Source organism: Parasteatoda tepidariorum, chromosome 8 (assembly GCF_982258835.1).
Source record: "Parasteatoda tepidariorum strain Cologne lab strain chromosome 8, Ptep-v5.0, whole genome shotgun sequence".
NCBI lineage: Eukaryota > Metazoa > Arthropoda > Arachnida > Araneae > Theridiidae > Parasteatoda > Parasteatoda tepidariorum.
In genome coordinates this window covers 4,220,536-4,243,113 of record NC_141762.1, presented here as the reverse complement: position 1 = coordinate 4,243,113, position 22,578 = coordinate 4,220,536, and the positions used below count along the sequence as shown (strand labels likewise).

The 22,578-nt window shown below is 27.5% G+C and overlaps 1 protein-coding gene across 6 annotated transcripts in view; it reads left to right on the top strand.

The window, feature by feature from the left end:
• Positions 1 to 3,157: 3,157 nt before the first annotated feature.
• LOC107449294 (uncharacterized) overlaps positions 3,158 to 22,578 on the top strand; it is a 38,924-nt gene continuing 19,503 nt past the window's right edge. For 2 of the 6 annotated variants that reach the window (XM_087149738.1, XM_043047084.3), the window contains exons 1-4: positions 3,158 to 3,310; positions 7,656 to 7,845; positions 8,461 to 8,546; positions 10,768 to 10,810. In XM_087149738.1, the coding sequence (XP_087005864.1) occupies positions 7,677 to 7,845; positions 8,461 to 8,546; positions 10,768 to 10,810 (298 nt within the window). In that variant the 5' untranslated portion in view covers positions 3,158 to 3,310; positions 7,656 to 7,676. Of the gene's footprint in view, positions 3,436 to 7,655; positions 7,846 to 8,460; positions 8,547 to 10,767; positions 10,811 to 19,352; positions 19,430 to 22,578 lie in introns of those variants that run through there. The other 4 variants (XM_043047087.3, XM_043047085.3, XM_043047086.3 and 1 more) reach the window with 4 other exon arrangements.

The following is a 22,578-nucleotide window of genomic DNA, read 5'->3' as shown; positions in this document are numbered from 1 at the left end:
CAAGGGACAAAAGCTTATTTGGAAAATAAAGGAGGCTGATGTCAAATACTAACCGAATTGCCACAGCCATGCCATTGGTCATAGAATTGTAAAATCTTAACCTCCATACCCCCTTGGTCAAGAACTGACTTACTGCTGCATAATTAGTTTCAGTAAGTTTTTTTTTTTAATTATTTGCTTTATTTATTATTTTTTATTTATTCTATTTCGCTTTATTTCTTCATTTTATTTTATTTATTTTTGTAGTTATGCAGAAATGTCTGAAAATTATGAAAACGGTTGCATATCTTCAGAAATATACATTTAAATAAAATTTTAGAAGCACTAATGTGATATATAATATTATGTGATATATATGATAGATAATGTGATAAAAGAGAGAGAGATGGTGCCTAGGTATTCAAGACTGCCAAATTTATTCATCTGAGCTGTTGACCTGGAGTTGATATCATAAAAAAATACGTAAAGGAAAATAATATATCTGTAAAATATTTTACAGAAACTTACGAAATAATAATAACAGCAATATGTTTTCAAAAAATATAACTTTGAACTCTACAAATGACGAAAATTCATTTTTCTATAACTTATTTTTTCTAACAACAGAAAAAAAGTAGCGATGTTTTAAAAAATAAATTTTAAAAAAATACGAAAAAGAAATGAAAAACGAATATTTGAAAATAAATTCTGTCTAAAAATATACTCTAAAAATTATACATCTATTAAAACGAAAATGTTAGTGCTGCCATCTTTTATTTTTGACTATTACTATAGAACGAGTTGAAAAAAGAAACAGTGAATATGTTTATTTCTTCTAGTTTAACGTCAAAATAAGAAGGGTCGCGTATTGAAAAAAAAAAAAATTTCATTTTTCTGATTTTTTTTAATTATTAGTATTTAAAAACTAAAAATCTTGATCTGCTTACATAAAACAAAGAAATTAATATTCAAAGCATAGAAATTTATTTATTTTTAATTAAAAAAATTATATCTATTATGAAACTATTTCCCATAATATTTTTTATCATAGGAAATTAATAAATTTTATTACTGTTACACCTAGAATTTCTTTTGAACACATTTTCACACGAAAAATAGATGTCGTACTTTCCAAAATTGTCCGTAAGTAATCCTCAAAATGTCAATAAAATATTTTTTTTAAGAAAAAAATAATTAATTTTGTTGAAAACATACAAAATTATGAAACGTCCAATTATCAGATGATCTTCTAAAACGAGTAGATGTTCTCTCCAAATCGGAAGATGTGCTGCAGATGATAAGACATCTCAATGGGAAGTTCCCAGGTTTTATTTCATTTTTTAAAGCCTTTATAATTATGCAGAAATGTTATTTTTAAGCTATTTATCAAACAATTATATTTTATTTTATTTTATTAACGTCGTTGAACAACTGACCCAATTTTGAGTTTACGACCAAATGTTCAACTCCGTAGCCTTGTAATTTTGAACCTGATTCAAAAGACAAAGGAACTCCTGGATCATTCATTGGGAGAAATTTGCCTTCGTGGAAAACTTTTTGACGGAAGTAACCCATATTTGCGTTATACGGAGAGGAAAACCACGAAAACCTTCCACGGTTATTCCGACTACAAGGGGATTCTAGCGCATGATTCTTCTACCACCGATGTTATTTACGTCAGCACTGCAGTCGTTGCGAGCCAGGTGTGGAATTTGAATCAACTAGCCATCGCTAGATTTCACCCCGGCTCATTGGGAGGTGAGGGCTTTATCCCCTGAGGCACTACGGCTCAAGCAATTATATTATGAAGTAACAGAAAATCCAATTTATTCGAAATATTTTAAATTTTGTGTTAAAATTTTAAATTTAATTAAATCTATTAAATCCATTTTTATGTTTAATCCATTTTATAAAATTTTGAGTAGAATGTTCTTCAGAAATCTTTTGTGTTTTCCTTTTGTCTTCCAAAATAATGACCTCTAAAACTTTCTGAATAATTTTTTTTTTCCAAATTTTTAATTTTACCTTTTATTCCAAATACGAATTCACTTTTTATTTCAAATATGAGTTGTTTTTTTCGCTTGTGAACTCTTTATTTTTTTTCGTTTCATTTTCTACATTGCTTCTTACTAAAATTTTGAAAATAAGAGGAATTTAGACGCTTACGTAAGCATTGCTCATGTTCTTTCTCTCTCTCCCCTGTCAACAAAAATAAACAAATCACAAGCCCCTTTTCCCCGTTAGGTGCTTACGTTATTGGCGATCAAAACGAGCTGTAATTGACATATAACAGAACTCTCTACTTATGGCTACACTTCGCATGCTTTCATCATTAGCGTGTGAAGAGTCATAGAAGAAGTAAGTACATTAGTTTTCATCTTGATTTTCAAATAGATTAAAAAAAAATTTAGTTAGGATACTATGTGAAACTGAAATCTATATTGAACATAGCTCTAAAAAAAGTCAAAAAAGCTAGACTTCGGTGATCTGCTGGGAACCGTGTCTTAACGATCAGTCTGTGGGGAGAGTTGTTTTCGACCATATCAAACTTCATCTATGAAAAGGTACCCTGACATAGAGTTGAGTTAACATGTCTGATATACTAGTGAATTGTAGTTGTAATTTTGTAGTGGTCGTTACGTTGCAGTACTCCCCCACCAGAATTATATCTGTGATAGAATTCGATGAATGGATACCACTAGTTGAATCATTGCTGTTTTTTGTGCGTAGCCGGGAGAGCTGTATTAAGATCACCGTACTTTTTGAGTGCTGAATGTGAGAGGTGTATTAACTTCACGATCGTAGTCGCTCCTGTGTTGCCGTTAGCAGTCGAGTGTATGCAAGCCGACGTGTGTGATCGAGACTGAGTAGCAACAGCTTGAGGAGGTGAAAGCGGGGGTGCCATGCCCTCTGCAGAGGATCAAAATTGTGATGGTGAAGTGTAATGAATGGTTTAAAGAATAAACACATTAAAATTATTAGATGAGTGATGTCACGTCGCTTCATTGGCATGTCTTCGTATCGTCCTCAGGGATGTTTCCCAGACAATCGACAATAGCCCATTGTGTAGCTCTAGAGCGACGTAAATGAACTACAGCTACAACAATTCTCGGACCAAACCCCAATCTCTTTACAAATTGTTTCTAGCCACAAACCGTTTCTGACATTTTACAGGAATTTTCTGCTATCTCTCTAGCCTCAACCATAAATCTCAGTCATGAAATACAGAGCTATAAGCTAACGCAGAAAGCTCGTCACAACAAACAGTGTTAAAAATGGACCACTTCAAGCAGATATGAAAAACCGGGAGATCCCTAAACTGCGAAAATAAGTACGAAATTTAATTTTTTTTACCGTTCAGGAACAAGCAATGAGTACGTTACTAAAGTAACCCCCACATTAGCAATTATAAACCACTCTTTAAACTCAACAAAGCCTTAATAATGAAAAATTTTGGTATTAAAAATTACTTATACTACTTGTTCTCAGTAATTAATGCTGGTGCTGAATTTAATTATTAATTTTGGGATAAATTTCTTTTCTTTTTGAGCTTTATTAATCTTCTATTTAAATTTTATTTGGTCAATATTGTGAATAATTGCGTTATGTAAATTAATATCAGTTTATTGATATTTACTTTCTGGTTTATCCCATTTTGCTAATATTCGCAACAATTATTACTTGAATAAAATACTCTGCTATAATTTTATTAAAATAAAGTAACTAAATGAAACGGGAGATTTCTGTATCGTGATCTACTGAAAGATGCAAGCCACTCAGTGGCGTATTGTAGAAGATAAATCACTCCGGCCAAAACAGTTAAAAATAGCGCGCCATTGCTACACATCTGGATCTTCTGCGACACAACAGTTTTCTCTTAGCAATTAAAGACTCGTTCTGCTTAATAATTTCTACATTTGAAATATAAGTAAATAATATTTCACTTGAAGTTTTCTTAGATGTATAATGTCAAAAAGTGCATTTTCTGAAAATGCGAGTTCAGCAATCAATATAACTTCTGTTTTTTGTAATGAAAATAAAAGATAAATGTTTACTTTCTGTAAGCATCACTAGACAATAGCACCAGTTACTATAGTTAATAGCTTCATAAAGTTTTTAACCCATTGCAATCAAAGATATCTATCTATTATAATATAAAATTTTCTTTTTCATTAAGTGGGTTCCTTTTCCTCCTTTTTTCATGAAAAAAAAGTAAAAACTATTTTAATGACATGTGAATAGTATAGCGAACTAGTTTTGTGCATTTTATTCTTGAAAGATACTAGATAGCAGCAGTATAAAGAGAAGGCGAGCTTTATATGCTTCTTTAAAGGGGGGATGTTTCATATTTTCATGTGTCGCGTCAATTGCAATCACCGAGGTGTCAAATAGATTTTTAACTTGCAGTTTGTTTGTTTTTAAAAATGTGTATGTTTGCCTTGGGGTGGCTATAAGTTGTACCTTTCAAGTTGGTTTCTTTCTGTGATGTTTTTTTTTTTAGTTTCACTCTGGCAGCTGCCAACACTTAGCGATTATTCTGCCACAGATCACGATACGGAAATCTCCCCCTTTGAAGCCACAATATTAAAAAAATTATGTAGGTACTAGATGCAAAATTATCTGTGATTTAAAAGAAATATTCACAAACAATTAAGTTAATATATTTGGAAATTTTGGTTTAAGTATTCTATTGATATAGGGTTCCCAATAGGTCACTGGCTGGATAGATGACCATTTTGATCAGCCTGTGAAGGGACTCAGGGTGTGCGGTATCGGCCCTCGTTGCACTGTTCTGCCGTTAAGCTACTATAGCGGGAGACCCATTTCCTCTGCGAATTTTTTATTTTTTTTTGATGGCATGTCTTCGTATCATCCTTAGGGATGTAACGAAGTTTCAGCAGGAATGTAACGAATATTTGGTATTCAGTTTGGTATTTGTTGCCGAACATTCAGTTGGCCAAATATTCACCCACGTATTATTTGCTAAATTATTTTTCGCAAAAAATTTATCTGCCCTTGTGATTTTGCATTATTGAACAAAAAATGTTTTCTTAACTTCAGCTCATCAATGTAATAAAAAACTATGCACAGTACCTGTCATTTGGTACTAAAAATGATGCTATTGACTACAGGCAGCTCAATATTGTTAAAATGTACCACAATTGCAATTGAGCCATTTTCTTATTTTTAACTTTAGTTCATGACTTAATTTTTAATTTTAATTACTGTTGATTTTCAGGGGTCTGTCCAGGCCAAATTTACTACCGTTTAGCGGTACCTTCACAAATTCAACTTTAGAAAAAACAATAGTTTCATAAAATACTTTTTCTTAAAATTTTATTTTTGTATCCCTTAAGAAACGATAAATCCATATTTTTGTGTTAATTTTTTAATATAATTTTTAATTTTTCACAAAATAGGTACCCCTCAGAAAAACCTAGACAGACACCTGATTTTATAGTTTTATTTAATAAAGCTATTAAAGCGCAACTATAAACTCCTGATTTCAGAACTGATAATTTAGTGATGTCACCTCTTCTTGATTTCTCCTAGGCTAACATAATGTAATTTATTGATTTAAAATTAAGACTGTACAATAAAAGTATTATATGGTAATCTGCTTTCTTGTTGGACTTTCCCTTCAATAACTGTCTAACTTATTGTGTGTGTAAGGGATGTGTCATGACTAGGACTGGGCTATAAAACGATATAGTGCGACATATCGATTTAACGCCTGTATTGCCAGGCCGATACAGCGACTTTCGTTCCAGGCGATGCATCAGAAATATGATTTAAGCCGTTGAGTAATGAAGACGAATGATATAGCGATACAAGACACGCAAGGATCTCTTACTTTCCGATGCCAACTCGCGCTGGGGAAGACGATGTATGTATCGTTATATTGAAACGGCCTTGATTGATGAGCGGTAGAATCAGATTCAGTTTTGAGAACATATATCATGATCTCGCATGTTCGTTTCCGCACCTCTTAGCTTTTTTTTCTCCTTTGTCGCGACTTCATATCGTTTCTGGTAGATTATTTTCAGTGGGACTGAATTTGTGATCACCGTCGTTACCTTGTTCGGAACGTAATCTATTATTGAAAGGAATAAATATATAAAGAAGTGTTTCTTAATTAGGTAAATTTTTTTTGAAACAAAACTTTCTTTTTTATTTTTAAATGTAAAAATTAATTTTGATATTATATGTTTAAGTATTATCTTACATTATTGAATTTATTACAAGCGGAAATATAATTTAAGGTGCCCATATAGAATTATATTAAAAATTAAATTTGTTATGCTATTTTTTACTTTATTTTCATTTATTAAAAACTTTTTGGATAAAATAATAATTTAATGGGTTTTTTATTACTGATTTTAAATTTATAAATCTTTAGTTGTTTTCATTTTTATAAATAAAATTATAACAAAACTTATTTTTCCTCTTTTGGATTTGGATATAAGTCAATCAACTTTGTTTATTCAAAAAAATTAGTAATGTATGCGATTGCAACTTCTTTTTTTAAAATCATTTAGCACTTCGTTTCATTAAAGAGTATAATCGTGTTTTTTAATTTTCTTTCAATATTGTCAGTTGAATATATTATCGAATATCATAATTCTTTTGTTTTTATTTTTAAGAAATTAAACCTTACTTTCTTTTTCGTTCATAATTCGGTAATTATTCAATTTAACTTTATTATTAATGTGAAATAATAATGATAAAAAATAGTGTTGTTTTAAAAGTGTTTTTTTTTTTGTTTAATTTATTTAGCACTTTGTTTTAAGCATACAAATAATTTTTAACGAGCTTATTTTTTAAATTTTCTTTCTATATTGTTAGGTAAATGTATTGATAAATTTCAATTTAACTTATTTTTTTATTATTTATTTTTAGACTAAGAAATCTTTCGTTATTTGCGCGATCATTTTTAGAAAATATAACATTCATATCTTTCTTAAGCAAAACATCAAATATATACTTCATATACATCAAATTCATAAACTGATTTAAATCAATCTGAGTATGAAGTTTTGATAGAAATCCGCCTTACAAGTAAATGAATTTCAAAAATACTATATCGCGATGCAAAACTGGCGATGCATCACAATATAAAATTTCTTATATCGCCCAGTCCTAGTCATGACCTTCAACTGAAGGTCAGTGAGATGGAGAAATTTAGGAATTTGAGGATCTGTGAGAATTTTTTGCATACATTAAAAAAGGCCATTCATCGTGGAGCTTGTTACCCTTTATTGTTTGAACACCAGATGTAGACAATATCGCTTGCTTTTAATGTTTTTATTTTTGTTCTTAATTTTTGTTTTTACTCCTTTAATTTCCGTACAGCTTTTATTTTATTTCGTTGATTGTACTGTTGATGTATTTTATTTGTCTGATTTCCTCGTTTTTATGGACTTCATCCATTTTTAGATTAATTTATTCCATGTTTATTACGTTTTTTATTGCTATTTTTCTGTATTTTGCACTGAAGATGATGCTCCAAGGTAGCATTTAAAGGTGTCTGCAATTTTAGCTACTAAAGCCCTTTGATTTGTGACTTTTATTGTTAGCTTTTATCGTAAGAACTAGTCTTATTATTATAACAGTTATTTTTTCAATTTATTCATTATTAATTCACCTATATTAATAATGTTATATTTATTTTTCAGAGAGTAAAATAATGGTAAAAAATGTTTGGAATGTCAGATTCTAATGGCTTCTGCAAAAAATCATTGAAATGCCGAAAATCAATGTCTTTTAAGGAGAAGAATTTTGCAACATCTTCAAATTCTCTAAATTTTGTTTCAAGCTCTAATGTTATAGCGAGTGATGATGAAGCAGTCAGTACATATACAGAAAGTGAGTATTATTTCCTTGTGGAATTTTTTTTAAATATCATAATAAGATGCAGTTTATATATATTTTTTAAAATTATTGTGCTTACTTTAAAGGTATGGAAAAAGTATTACTTTATAGATTTATATTTAATTTAATCAAATGAATAAAGTCATTATTTTCTTAAATAATATTTTTATTGCAATAATATATCTCTCGTATGCTGAATCTATAACCTAAAGTCAGCAGTACTTTATATTTAAATTTTAAGGTAACATTTTGCTAATCATTCTACATTTTAAAATTTTATTCAATCATTATTTTGTAGCATCTTTTTAAGTATGATTTCTAGCTATTATTTAAATTTTGATAGTTCATGTTGGTTTGTAAAGAATACATTTTCAGCATAATTTAATATTTGACAAACATAAAGAAAATAGATTTGTTTAAGCAATTTAATTTGTATCACTGATTCTAACCATGGTTTTTATTGTGATTTAAATCCTAATAGAATGTATTATTCAAATTTAGAATATAAATTTTTTTATCAACTACTCTTATCTTTTTAGATTATAATTTATTGAGAGAGATTTGCTGTCAATTTATTTATACCAATGCTTGTTGTTGTATTTCTTTCAGGCCCTACAATTATGGGAAAGAGGACAAGTAAAGAGTCAAAATCAGAAAGTAAACTTAAGCCAAGGAAAAAATTCAAAAATAAAGAAGTATGTGTTTAGTTCAATTCTTTAATAAAATAAGTATTTGGGCAATTCCACGATTTTGTGTTGAATGTAACACATTGAAACATAGAATTGAAAAATGATATACTTATAATTCTATAAACATTTTTAGATTATTTATGCAGGACATTTAACATAAGATTGGTGCAGGTTAAATCTGTCAGGTCACAAAATCCTCTATGTCCCCATAACAAATCAAGACCTCTGGGAGTACTGAATTGAAGATTGATTGTTCTCTACTTAAGGTCAAACTTACAATCTGTGGATGGATGAATGTGCCGCTTTATAAACGAGTTGTGACGTATGTATGTGGCAGAAGTCAAATTTTTTGGCCATAGATGGAGCCACTGGAAAAAGAGAAGCGGATGCCATTTTGTTTAATGGCATATGACAACAACAACATTTAACATAAGATTCGTCACTGAAGAGCTCTCGTGGTTGATGTGTCAACCAGACTTCAGTAAACGATGAACTTTGGAAGATAACCCAAAAAGTAGAAGATAACCCAAACTTTGAAAAATAAGGCTTTGCATTCATTATTGGAATTTGTGCTACACTCATTAAACTTACCTACTAAACATGGCGCTGTATATCTAGATAAAATCAATATTTATTCTTTAAAATGATTTTTAAATACAAATACTTTAAACTCACTGCTAACTTTGTTTTCAGAAAAGAAAAAAAAAAAAAACTAAAAAGCATCTAATTTTTGTTTTGCTTTAGAAATTGTAAAGTAAAACTAATTTATGGAGAATTCTGTTAATCTTCTACGTTAATTTGAAATTAAACTTTAAAAAAATAATATTAACAATAGAAAATTTTTTAAGTTGTACCTTTAAAGGAATTATATTCATGAAAAATTTTATTCATGAATCTATGTAAAAATTATCTTATTTATCCATTTTTTTAATTCTCTGTCAGAAAAATAATATATTAAGTGCTCTCACAAATACTAGTATCTGCTGTGATGATGAGTGATATAATGTATGTGAACAGTAACAAATGTTGAAATATAGTAGTACTTGTGTTGTCAAAGTATTGACGAAGAAGTAAGATAACATTAATGACTGAGGGTGTTATACACATGAAAACATTTACCTGGGGCTCAGATGTAACAGTTGACTGTTAGCCTGGAACAATAAAATTTGACTCAGACCGCAACAAAACCAGTGTTCCTGGTGACCAGCAATCAGTGTTATACAATGGTCCGCTTTTTTTTCTGTTTTAGTTTGTGTTTTTGTCAGAACATAGTTTATTTCATTATAACTGTGAACACTACATATTCTCTGTATTCTGATTTTTCATTTTAAGTCACTTTATTAACTTACTTTTTTATTTAAATAAATTAATAGAGCCTTGTAAATAGACAAGTAAAAATGTGTGCTTTCTTTTAGTAGCTAGTCCTTTGTATCAGTGGCTATTTTTTTTTTTAAATCTACCCTTGTTTACTTGTCAAAATGCTATCAATGCACTTGAATGAAATTACTCAAGGTTTACCAATAATATAAAATTAATGACAAATAAGAAGTTATGTTTTTATACTAAGCTGTATTTTAAACATTCAGAATATGACATAAACATTCGAAGAAGTGCTGGTAAACGCAAGGAATGTTCGAAATATTTTAGAAGAAAATTTTTCAGTCCAGAACTTTTACGAAACTAATGTAGGTCCAAGGATTGATTCTTCAATTCAAAGATTTAAGTTAAAGTTGTAGATCCTTTTATGTCTTAGCTCAATAAAGTTCTCTAGCATTTGGAGGTACATACTAAACCGAGGAAACAAAAACTTGGAAAATTCCTATGTCTTACCTGGAAAATAACCAGTCTTAGAATTCTCAGTAACAATAACCAGCTACTGAGATTTGAGTAGTTAAATAGTTCTAACATTTATTATAATTATTTCTTGTAAAAACTTCTCATTTTAGTTAAACTGACTCCTCATTCAATTATATATTTTTTTCTCAAAAATCTTATATTTGGCATTTCAAGTTTAAAAAAAAAAAAAAAAGTTTTCTGATGAAATTATTGTATGGTATACATGAATTATGGTCTAGATTTTTCTTGATATGCCTGGAAAATAAAAAATTTTTTCTCCTTAAATTGAGTGAGAAGACTGTAAACTATTTATTAGCTAGTGCGTAATCTTTTTCTTTTAAATTCACTTTACTGAGTTAACATTATTATAATCCTCTTTCTTTTATTTTAGTTGGTTAAAAGAAAATCTAAGAAAAAATTCATAAGTTCCTCAGGTAAATTTTACTTTTAATTTCGCAATTATATTCCTGTTCTTTGCGGTCCTGAGATTCTTCCTCGATTCTGCAATTTCCAGTTTTTTTTTATTATAATTTTCTCTTCTTGTTTTTCCTTAAATTTTCATAATACATATATATTTGAGAATGTTGAATAATTCTAAGCATTCTGCATTGTACACTTATCTATGTTAACTAAACAAAGTCAATTTTAAGTGCATCAAATGATAAAGATTAATTGTTAACGGCTGGCGATTTGGAATTTTTCAACACAGTTTTTTAAGGGATGATTCACTAATTATTTTGCGTAAAATTATATATTTGCATAAATTATATTTTGTAAGCGGTAAGTTTCTATGGTTCCTCTAGTTTTTCTGAATTTTTTTTCATTTTTTTTAAAGATTTTTTAAAAAATAACTAAACAAGCTCACTTTTGAAAAATCTGCAAAAAAAAAAAATAATTGAAATCAAATTTTAAACCTTAGGTTAAAAAAAGTTTTAAAGTGAGGTGCTTGCTGTTTAGAATTTTTGAACATAGCATTCTTAAGAAATCATTCACTAATTAATTTTTCAAATGTTATATTTTGAGCAAAGTAAGCTGCAGTTTTTATTACCCTCTTTTTTCTAAAGTTTGATTTTTTTATAATAATTCTGAATAAGTGATAATGTAATCAAACATTTTCTTTCACAGACCATTCAAAATGTATAAAAAAATAATTGAAATCAGTGGTAAAACATCAGATTAATAAAAATTAAGATAATTGTGGACAATTAGGAATTTTTCAACATGAATTTTTATAGAATTGCCCATTAAACTAATTAATTTTTGTAATGTTATATATTGTATCAATGAAACAGAAGTTCCTATGCTCAATTATGTTAACTGAGACTTTTGTGTTCATATTAATAGTTTTAATTTTTCATGGAAATTTAATTTTAATTGATTAATACTTAGTTACAAGCGTTCTAAGATAATTTTTAAAAAAAATTAAATAACTTTTTCATCTATTATGTACCAGCAATTTTTTATACTCAGGTCATAGAAATTTTTATTTTAACCTTCCAATTTTTAAATTCCTTACTAGTACTTGTTTTCCATTTGTAGTCTTTAGAAACATTTTATTTTCTATAGAAAATTAAAATTTCATAGAGCGAAATTTTATTTTGTGAATTCAGACATCACTTTACCAAAAAAACTTTTTGATATTGAGTCTTTATATGCATGTTAAGTGGAATTGAAAAGTAATATGTAATCATACTAAAGTTGTTTTTTGTTTTTTTGTCATTTTAGCATGTTTAAAGGAAAAAATTGGTATTTTTTAATTGTTTATCGAATTTATTAATTAATAAAGGTTTTGACACAATACTTTTAGATGGTTTAGTTACTTTTAATTTGGGTTGAAAATATTATGTGACCTTTTGTTTTTAGAAATAAACTGTTTAAAAGAAAAATTAGAAGTAAAAGCAATTTTTCTATGGCCTTGAACTTGCTACTATTCTAATTAATGGTGCAAAAGATAATGATTCACTAGATTATGGATATCCAGGCGTATATAATTATGTAGTCCATTTTGGTTTACTATTTTTGGTATACCACAATTTTTTTACTCCAACTGTTTAATGTCATATTTTTCAAAAAGGTGTTTTTGGTCATTAAGAAAAATAAAAAGTGGTGCCAAAATACTTCAAGATTTTCGAACAAAACAAAAGCAGTTTCCTAACTTCATTTTTTTTTTCATAATGTTAATTGTCATACTTTTCAATATTAAAAGAATCAAGAACTGTTTTTTTTTTTTTTTTTTTTTTTTTTTTTTTTTTTTTTTTTAATTGAGTTTAGAACAGATTGAGATTTCATGGTATATATACATTAAAAAAAGAAGAAAGAAAATTGGAATATTTTAGCTTAACACCACTTTTTATTTTATTAATAGCCAAAAAAAAAAAACTATGGTTTTTTTTCCTTGCTGAAAAGTATAGCATTTAACATTACATGAAAAATATTGAAGTCAAAGAAAATATTGAGATTACTATTAAAAAAAACTTGAATTATGTTAGGTAAAAACCACTTTTTATTCTTTTAAAGGCGAAAATACCAAAAATGCTCTCTCTTTTTTTCTTTTTTTTTTAAAGAAAAATAAAGATTGAAAAATATAACTTTTAACAAATTGAGAAGAAAATATGGCTTCTAGTTTGTTTTTGTGCTATAAAAATTTTGAAGTATTTTGACTAAAATTTTGAAAAATATGACATTTAACATTACGAGGAAATAATTGAGGTTGAGGCACTTTTTGGGGGGAAGGCTATAAAAGAAGGCCACTTATTATTATTTTTTAAATGACCGAAAACAAAAAAAAACCCTCTTGATTTTTTGTTATTTTTTATGTTAAAAAGTATAATATTTAAGATTATGAAAAAAGAAATTTGGGTGGTGAAAGTTGTTACTTTCCGGTAAAAATTATTGAAATTTGCCAAAAAAAATAGATAAATAAATAAATCGAATTTTTAAAATATTATATTTATATTTTTATAACCTTATATATATAAATATATATTCTTAGTATATTATAAATAGTATTATTATATTCTAAATATTATAGAGGATTTAGATTTAAGACTACAGAAAGAAAATTACTACATGCTTTTATAGAAAACAATTTTGCCGTATGGGCTAAACGATACCTTCCAACATACACAGATTAACTTCAATAACTCATCAACTTATTCACTTTTTCATATTAAAGATAAGCGTACAAATCGAGGTAAACGGGGTTCAAGAAGTAATAGAAACTTTCTTAATAGTGACAAATTAAATATAAATTTTCTTTCCTAATAAAGAAAAGGACTTTAATAAACAATATAGCATTAAACTAATTAAAGATTTTGTCTTCTCCCTTAAGAATTATGAAGTATATAAGTTCTACGATCTTATTATTAACTTTTCTTTCATTAATTTACATTTCAAAATTCTTTGTTTCGATCTTATAAGAGCCAAAATGAGCAAAATTTCGCCTAATAAAAAGAAAAGTTTAGATAATTTATATTTCGTTATTAACTTTCAAAATCCTATTTTCGATAAGATCAAATTTCACAACATTTTTGAAAATTTTAAAGTTTTATTTCCATTAAAAGATTTTAACATAATTAAAAGTTTTAAATATAACAAATCTCTTGGTAGAACCCAGGGTTGGCAGGTTTTTGACATGTGACAGTTTTTGACAGTTTAAACCATGGTTTAAACCGTCACGTCAAAAACCTCACTGTCAAAAATGTCGAAAATGTCAAAAACCTATATTCATATGTGAAATTTAATTAATACATGAAATTTATATATTTTTTATAAAGGATAGTGTTTCTAAATATGTTCTAGAAAAAACAAATTTAAAATTTTGAAGAAACACTTATATTTTGAATAGTAACCAAAATCTTGTACTTTTGAAAGCTCACATCTTTTGTAATATTATGTATTCATTTTCATGTGTTATTGAAAATCTGCAGTGATATTATTAAGAAATTTATTTATAACCAAATTTAGTGTATAGTATAGATTATACTAAAAATTAGACATTTTTAAAGATAAACATTAGCAGTTTTGTACATTAGACATCTTTTAAAGAAAAATCTTTTTAATATTCTTTTAAATCTTCTTAATAATCTTTTTAACATAAGACAATACAAATTTAAGTGCTTTCTGTTAAATACACAGAGTAGTTAGTGTCGATTTACAGTATATTCAGCCTATTCATTTACTATGCTGAAAATTTAGTTTATCCAAATACTTGTGAATTTCATTTTGCTGAATACTATATACATAGTTTTGTTGAATATCTAAATATTCAGCTGTTGAATAATTACTTCTTGCTTTCAAGATATGCATTATTTGTATTCTTAATACAAGTGGGGGAAACAAATTAAGAGGTAAAAATTGTTTTAAAATGGTAAGTGTAATAATTATAAATAAATATAATAAACAATATGAATTATATTTATCATTATTCCCAAATATAACTACTTTTAAATTCAAATTAACATACTGGATAATAAAGATATTCGGTATAACATTAAAATTTTTTTTCATACACTTGTATCAAGTTTGTATTTATACAACATAACTTGTAAGTTCCTTATAAATATTAGTTATATGTTCCTTATATGTCAAAAATGCATAGTAATAAACTTTTAATTTTCTTAAGTATCAAAAAAAAAATTTTTTTTTTTTTTCAAAATATAAATATTTAAAAAAATTTTTTGCAAAATTTTTCTGCACATGCATTTGAATATAAATTTCTGAGATTTTAAATCTGTTATTTTACCTTAATTTTAATTAAAAAATATCTTAAAACCTGCTGATTACCTATAGTATAATTAAATTTCAATATAATGCATGGCAACTGTTGGTAGTTTTGAAGTTTATATATTTTTTTGGCAAACTTTAGTTTTTGACATTTTTGACGGTTTAAACCAGTATTATACCCTTGTCATGTCAAAAACCACTTTTTGACGTCAAAAACCCAACCCTGGTAGAACCATATTTAACTATAATGATATAAGCAAAAATTTAGGGAGTATTAATATATCTAATTATGAATGTCACTGTGAGGAGGATAAATATTTTGATTTTGTTGATAAACATCATAAACATATTATTACTGGTAATTTAAATATTATAGAAAACTTGGAACTTAGGAATTTAATGATAAAAGGTACAAAATTTAGACCCATTTACCATATATCAGTCAATAAAATTCTAAAATACTTTCTTAATGATCTCAATAGTTTTTGTTTAAAGATATCAAATAGATTCTCTTTACCTTTAGGTATGCTAACAGAATGGAAATGGAGAGTTTATTATTACTTTAAAAACTTTATTTTCAATAATAAGGATAATTTAAATAAGAATAACAATTCAACAAATTTTTCTAATATTGTTCAATCAATTAAGCAACTTCAAAAAAATTTTGTAATTACTCCCATAGACAAAGCTAACAATAATTATGCTATATTCTGTAAAAAATTCTATGCTGAACTTTTAGATACGGAATTAAAAAATAGTAAAAATTTTGAACTTAGTAATTTCAATAATAATATTGTCATTAAAAAATTTTTAGCTTTTTACAAGAGATTAAAAATCAAAATTAGCGATATACAATTTCCTTACTTAATTATGAGTCCTAAATTTCATAAAATTCCAGTAAAATTTAGAACTATCACATGTGGGTCTAATACTTATTTGACTAAACCTGGCACCATTTTCTCTAACTACTTAAATAAGATTATTAACAATATTACTAAAGAAGGTTTCTCTTGGATTATCACTAATAATAAACTGATTTTAGATTTCATTAAACATAATAAAATTAATTCTATTGCAACTTTTGATTTCCAGGATATTTTCAATAGCATTCCCCTTTCTAAACTAAAAAATGTCCTTTTGAATTATTACTATGATTTTAAAAATATCCTTTGTTGCGATTTTGATTATTGGGAAATTCTGATTAATTTCTGTCTTTTTAGTAATTATCTTTACAATGGAAGGGATATTTTTCTTCAAATTAATGGAATACCACAAGGATCTAATTATTCATCTCTCTTAGCTAACTTATTTTTGCATTATTATGAAAAAAATTATACTCTTAGTATTAAATTTGTTTTTAGATATATTGATGACTTAATTATCTTTAATTTCCAAGATTTTACTGTTTTATTGAGTGATATATACCCTGAGGAATTAATCTTACTTCGTAATCATGATGATAATATTAATTTCAAATTTTTGGATTTGGGTATTATAAAAGTTGAAAATATCTGCTTTGTTGACTTATACAATAAATGAAATGATTTTAATTTTAATATTGATAAACTAATTACTTGGAATTCTAATGTTTCTAGGAGCATCTATTTAAATACCACTTTTAATGAAATGAACAGAATGAAAGGAATATGTAGTAATATTTATTTATGCAAAAAACAAATCGATAAACTCTTTCAAAATTTGATAAAAAACAATGGATACCCAACTAATGTAATAAAATTTTATATAAAATCATTGAATTAATTGTATATTTTTGTGGATATATTTACTAAAAATTTTTTTGTTAGTTTTTATAATTTTCCCATGTGCAAATCCATTTCGGGTAAATCCATTGCCAAAATTATTTACTAAATAATTTCTTTGTTAATTTGTATAATTTTTCCATGTGCAAATCCATTTCGGGCAAATCCGTGGTTAAAATTATTTACTGAAAATTCCTTTATTAAATAATTTCCTTTGCTAATCTATACAATTTTTCCATGTGCAAATCCATTTCGGGCAAATCCATGGGTAAAATTGTTTGCTAAAATTTTCTTTACTAATTTATACAATTTTTCCATGTGCAAATCCATTTCGGGCAAATCCGTGTTAAAATTATCTATTAAAATTTTTTTCTTTGATAATTTATATAATTTTCCATGCGCTAATCCATTTCGTTCAAATCCGTGGCTAAAATTATTTGCGAAACAGGCAATTTATGTTTCTCTTTTCTATTTTATTTTTATTTTATAACCGTCATTGAACAGCCGACCCAATTTCATGGGCTTATGACTACTTACGTTCAACTCCGTAGCCTTGTAATTTTGAACCAATCCAGAAGACAAGGAAACTCCTGGATCAGTACCCCCAGAGGTATTGATTAGTTGTGGGAACATGGAGGACTTTGAGACTCGACAGATTTAACGTGCATCAGTCACCATTTACTACACGGGGAGTCTTCGGCCGGCGAGGATCGAACCCACGACCTCTTGGATATGGGCCCAGCGCCCGATTTCCGGCCCATACTTGGTAACTAACAAATCAATGCACAGAATAACAAATCACTTCAGCAGTGCAGTAAGAACGACACTTTCAAACCCTCTTGTTACACTCTATTTGCGCTTTTGTTTTCATATTTTGTACTCTGGCAATCTTTCTGCGAAAACATTATTAAATCATTCTTGAAAAATTTCCGTCCATGTAGGTTGATCTGATTTCGCTACTCGCTTTATAGTCCAACTTAACTGTTTTTTCTTTTTATTTTATTTTATGTTCTGTTTTTACATGTTATTTTTACTTATTTTTACTTTTTGTGTTCTATTTTATCTGTTGTATTTTTCATAAAAAAATTTTTTGAGTGCTCCTCACACTATTGTATTAATATATTTTGCTTTTGGCTTTATTGATACAATATCAGAAAGCACTCTGTTTTACGGATATAATCGTGTGGGCTGATGAAAAGATTATATCTTTTTTTTCTGTTTTTTTTTCCTGGTTTTTTAAATAAAATTTAATCCTTTTTTTTTTGAATTGTTGTTTGTTATTTTACTTATTATTTCCCCCTTTTTCATATGTCTTTAATTTTTCTTTGTTTTATTCTTCATTTTGAATATATATATATATATATATATATATATATATATATATATATATATATATATATATATATATATTATTTGTAATATATGTATTTTAATAGCCTAATCATACAATGTTGACTTTTTACTTTCTAATTACATCAAGTTAAGAAAATTAGCTCATAAATTTTTAAAAAAAATGTTTTCGTCATAGGAGCTATGATCTGTTGTTATGCCATGGCCTTCTAATCGTAGTTATGGTTGAAATTTTGTGAAAAAAATATTTTAGGTGTTTTTCATCAAGAATTTTTTTCAAAAACATTTTCTTGAAAAAAGTTGTCATCACATTGAAAATTGCGTGTTAGGCAGTTGCTAAGAAGTTGTATTTTTAAACTTTTATTTTTTAAAAATTAGATTTTATCATTTGAACTTACATGTATTAAAATTTTGTACAAATTTGTTTACCCTACAACAAAAATTTGTTTTGACCATTATTAAATTATTTAATTAAAATAATAAATTAATTAGTTAAAGTGATGAATAATTTTCAAATGGAATTAGCTTTGAGTATATATACAAGTTGTACAATTGTGTTAAAACCCATTCAACTTGTTTTATTAGCCCTGGAGAAGTATTTAAATACGCCAAATGGAAGTTAACTATCATGAGCTCAAACTTTTGACCACTCTATTGCTTAAACTATTGTACACTATATTTTGTGAGATTGCAGTCTATCCCCATATTTTGAGGGTCAGAAATCCTAATTTGCAAGAAAAGTTATGTTTATTTAGAGAATTTCTATTTGATTTTGTACCTTAAAAATATGATCAAAACTAGTTAGCATATTTAAAGTTAGGGTTATGCTCTTGATCCATTAAGATTCTAGTATGTGATGATTCGATCATTAGATTAATTTTTTAAGTTTTTAGCTTTCTTATTGCTCATTCTATATTTGAGCAATATATAATGACAATAAGATAATAAGGCGTATTCTTCTAAAAAAAATTTTTTTTCTTTTTCATCAATCTTACAAAAACGAGGGGGACAATTGCTAACTTTTGCTGACAAGAGGGGAAGGTCAACATAATATTTTAATTTCCCCACTTAAGCCTACTAATTATATTTTAATAAAGCTTGGTCATTTTTTTCTTCAACTTATACTAATCAATTCTTTTAGAAACCTTTACCTTTCGGTGGATACCTAAATAGTGAGATGATAGCTCAGAGCATTTAGGCAAATTTCTTGTATATCAGGTAAGGCAACCATTCACAGTAGTGTAGCATATCTTCCAATTTGGCCTTATTGAATGACATAATTGTTATTAAAAATATTTTTTTTTTTTTTTTTTTTTTTTTTAAGGCAGAAAAAAAATTTTTTTTCTTTGCTAAAAAAAAAACCATTTGATTTTTTTTTTTAAATCCAGAAATAAAATACACCAAAAAAATTCAAAGTTAGTCTTTTTTTAAGCTATAATTTATCCTAATTACCTCCTCCCAATAAAACTTATGATTTCAAATGTGCATTTTGGTAAATTTCTAGACTAAAATAAAATCTAAGAAGTATTAAAATTACTTGAAGGATAATGTTGTGCCACTCTTTTAGTTTCCTAAATCATCACAAATAAAAGAGTACATGTGTATTCTATCCTAAAAGTTAATTATTTTGTGTTACAGTGGTATAATTATGAGGCATGTTATTCCATAAATTTTAATGTTTTGACTATCGATAATTTCACCTTTTTGCATATGAATAGAATTTGTTTAATATTTTTAAAGTAAAAAATTAATTTTAGACTTAAAATAAAACACCAAAAAAATCCCATTTTCATGAGGTTTTTTTTTTTTTTTTAAAATTAATTTTTTACCAATATTTATGTTCTAAAGACTATATTTTAAGCAGAACAAGCTCTCAGCGAAAACAGTACTGCATTATTTGTAGTCTGATTTTTATTTATTATTTGCTTGATCATTGTGTGTAAAAAAAAATTTTTTGAATTGCAACTGCAAAAAAATAATAAATAAATAAAAGTTAATTTTTGAAAGAAAGAAATATTTCACTGGTTAATTAAAACATAAACAAATGCTGATCAAAATGTTCACTTTATTAAATCCTTTTTTTTTTAAATTTAATTTGTTTGTTTTTTCTCTATATTTTAATTTTTCTATTTTATTCTTAATTTTTTTTTATTATTTTCATTAAAATACTTATCTGATTTCTTTTTAAAGATATTTAGCTCATATTTAAAAAATACATGATAAACTGAAAATGTTTTCTCTACTTTTCATAAAATTTAACTTTTTTTTCTTTATTTTAACTATGTTTGTTGCATATGAGAAGTAATTGTAAAATGAAGTGTTAAAATAATTTTTTAATGTCCCCACTTTTGATGCAAAAATAGGAAACTTCATTTACATTTTTTACAAAACTTTGTTTTTAACTTAGTTCATTGGAGATCTCAGAAATTATTGATCTAATTTCCATTTTGCATTTTAAACATATATTAGAAAACCTGTTTTTTTTCTTCTTTTCTTCGCTATTTTTTAACTTTTTTAGTTATTAAACATAGAAATAGGTATGTCTTTAAAATTTATAATATATTTTAATTACATTGTTATATATATATTAAAAAAAAGAAGAAATATTTGAACTATATTTGTGATTATTTTCAAAGGGCTTAAAGTTTCCTCTTTTCCATACCTGATAGAACTTATTTATTCTTTAGTATTTATAATTTTCCCATTGAATCTCTTTTATATAGTTTCCTTAATAAAAAAAAATAAGGATTTTAAAATATGCTTTATATTTAAAAAAGAATTAGGTATTATGAGACTATAAGCAAATGTTTTGCTCATACTCATTACTCTACATTAAAAAAGGAAAGGAATTTGAAATTAGATATGAGATATATTAGATAACTCTATTATAAATGTTTTGCTTGTACTCTCCCACATCCATTATGTCCTCTGGAAGTCCTTGTACTAAGCCTCCTATGACTAACTTAATCGACAAAACACCACACTAGAAATGTCAAAAGATTTTAAATCTTTATATTATTCCAGAATGTTGTTTTGAGAGTATTTTATAATTAGTATAAGCTGAGGCTTAAGTAAGCCACATAGATTCAACTTATACAAGGTTATGTTTTTTGTTTTGTTTTTTAAGAAAAGTGATATGTTGGCACAAAGTGTTAATAATCTTCGAAGCTATCTTCATAATCCGTCCATCTAATCTCACTTAGCACAGGCACATTTTTTGCTCAGACTCTCACACATGATCACTGGAAGAAGCCTATTTTAAACCTACTGTTAGCCATGTTGTTAAAACATTTTTAGTGGAATCTGAATTTTGTTCCTCAGGGCAGAGAGAAGTTGCTCAGAGCTAGGCCTGGATTATGGCAGTATTGTCATGTTGGGCTTCAAAAGAAACTTGTTACAGAAAAGAATACTCATGACCAGCAAATGGCCATGATGTAACAGTCATTTAGCAGAGTGCTTTCACTTTTGGTTGACCAGTTTCTTTTATCTTACCTGAACATCAAAGTAGTATACAGAATTTACTGTTGGTTCTTTTTATTTTATTTTATAACCACCATCGAACAGCCGGCCCAATTTTTGGATCTGCGACTACTAGTGTTCAACTCCATCATCTTGTCATTCTGAGCCCAATCCAGAAAACAAGGGAACTCCTGGATCAAGTATTGGGAGAAATTAACCTTTGTGGGGGGCTTTTAGATGGAACTAACACATATTAGCGTTACATGGAGAGGAAGACCACGAGAACCTCCCACGGTTATCCTGACAGCAAGGGGACTCTAACCCGTGATCCTTCTACCACTTGGGATATTTCACGCCAGCACTGTGGTCGGTGCAAGCCTGATGTGGAATTCGTATCGACCCGCCATGGGCGGGATTCGAGCCCAGTTCACCTCATTGGAAGGAGAACGCTCTATCCCCAGAGCCATCACGGTTCACTTAGGGTGAAATACTATGTTGAAGTCGAAACAGACATATCTATATTTTTTCTGATTCTGACCGTGCCCGTTGCACTTTGACGCATTGTCTTTGGATCATATATAAATGTCCATATTTTATCACCGTCTTTAGTGCTGAAGTTGGTATCACCCACCAGTCTTTATAGCCCGATTTCAACATGGTCTCACCGGCTGGAGCAAGATCTTGATTGAGAGTTCCCTCTTCGGATGTTGTGCTTTGCCAAAGTCTCAATAGAGCAAAGAGGTATGTGGCTGACAAAAGGCTTACCCATGATGCAGCATTAACAGTTTGTTCTTTTAAACACTGTTAGAACATAAAAAAAATAGGCTATTTTTACTCTTTACATTTAATGATTTGCACCTTCTACGATTTTAGGAATGCTAAGTGTGCCATTTGTACTCTATTGCTTG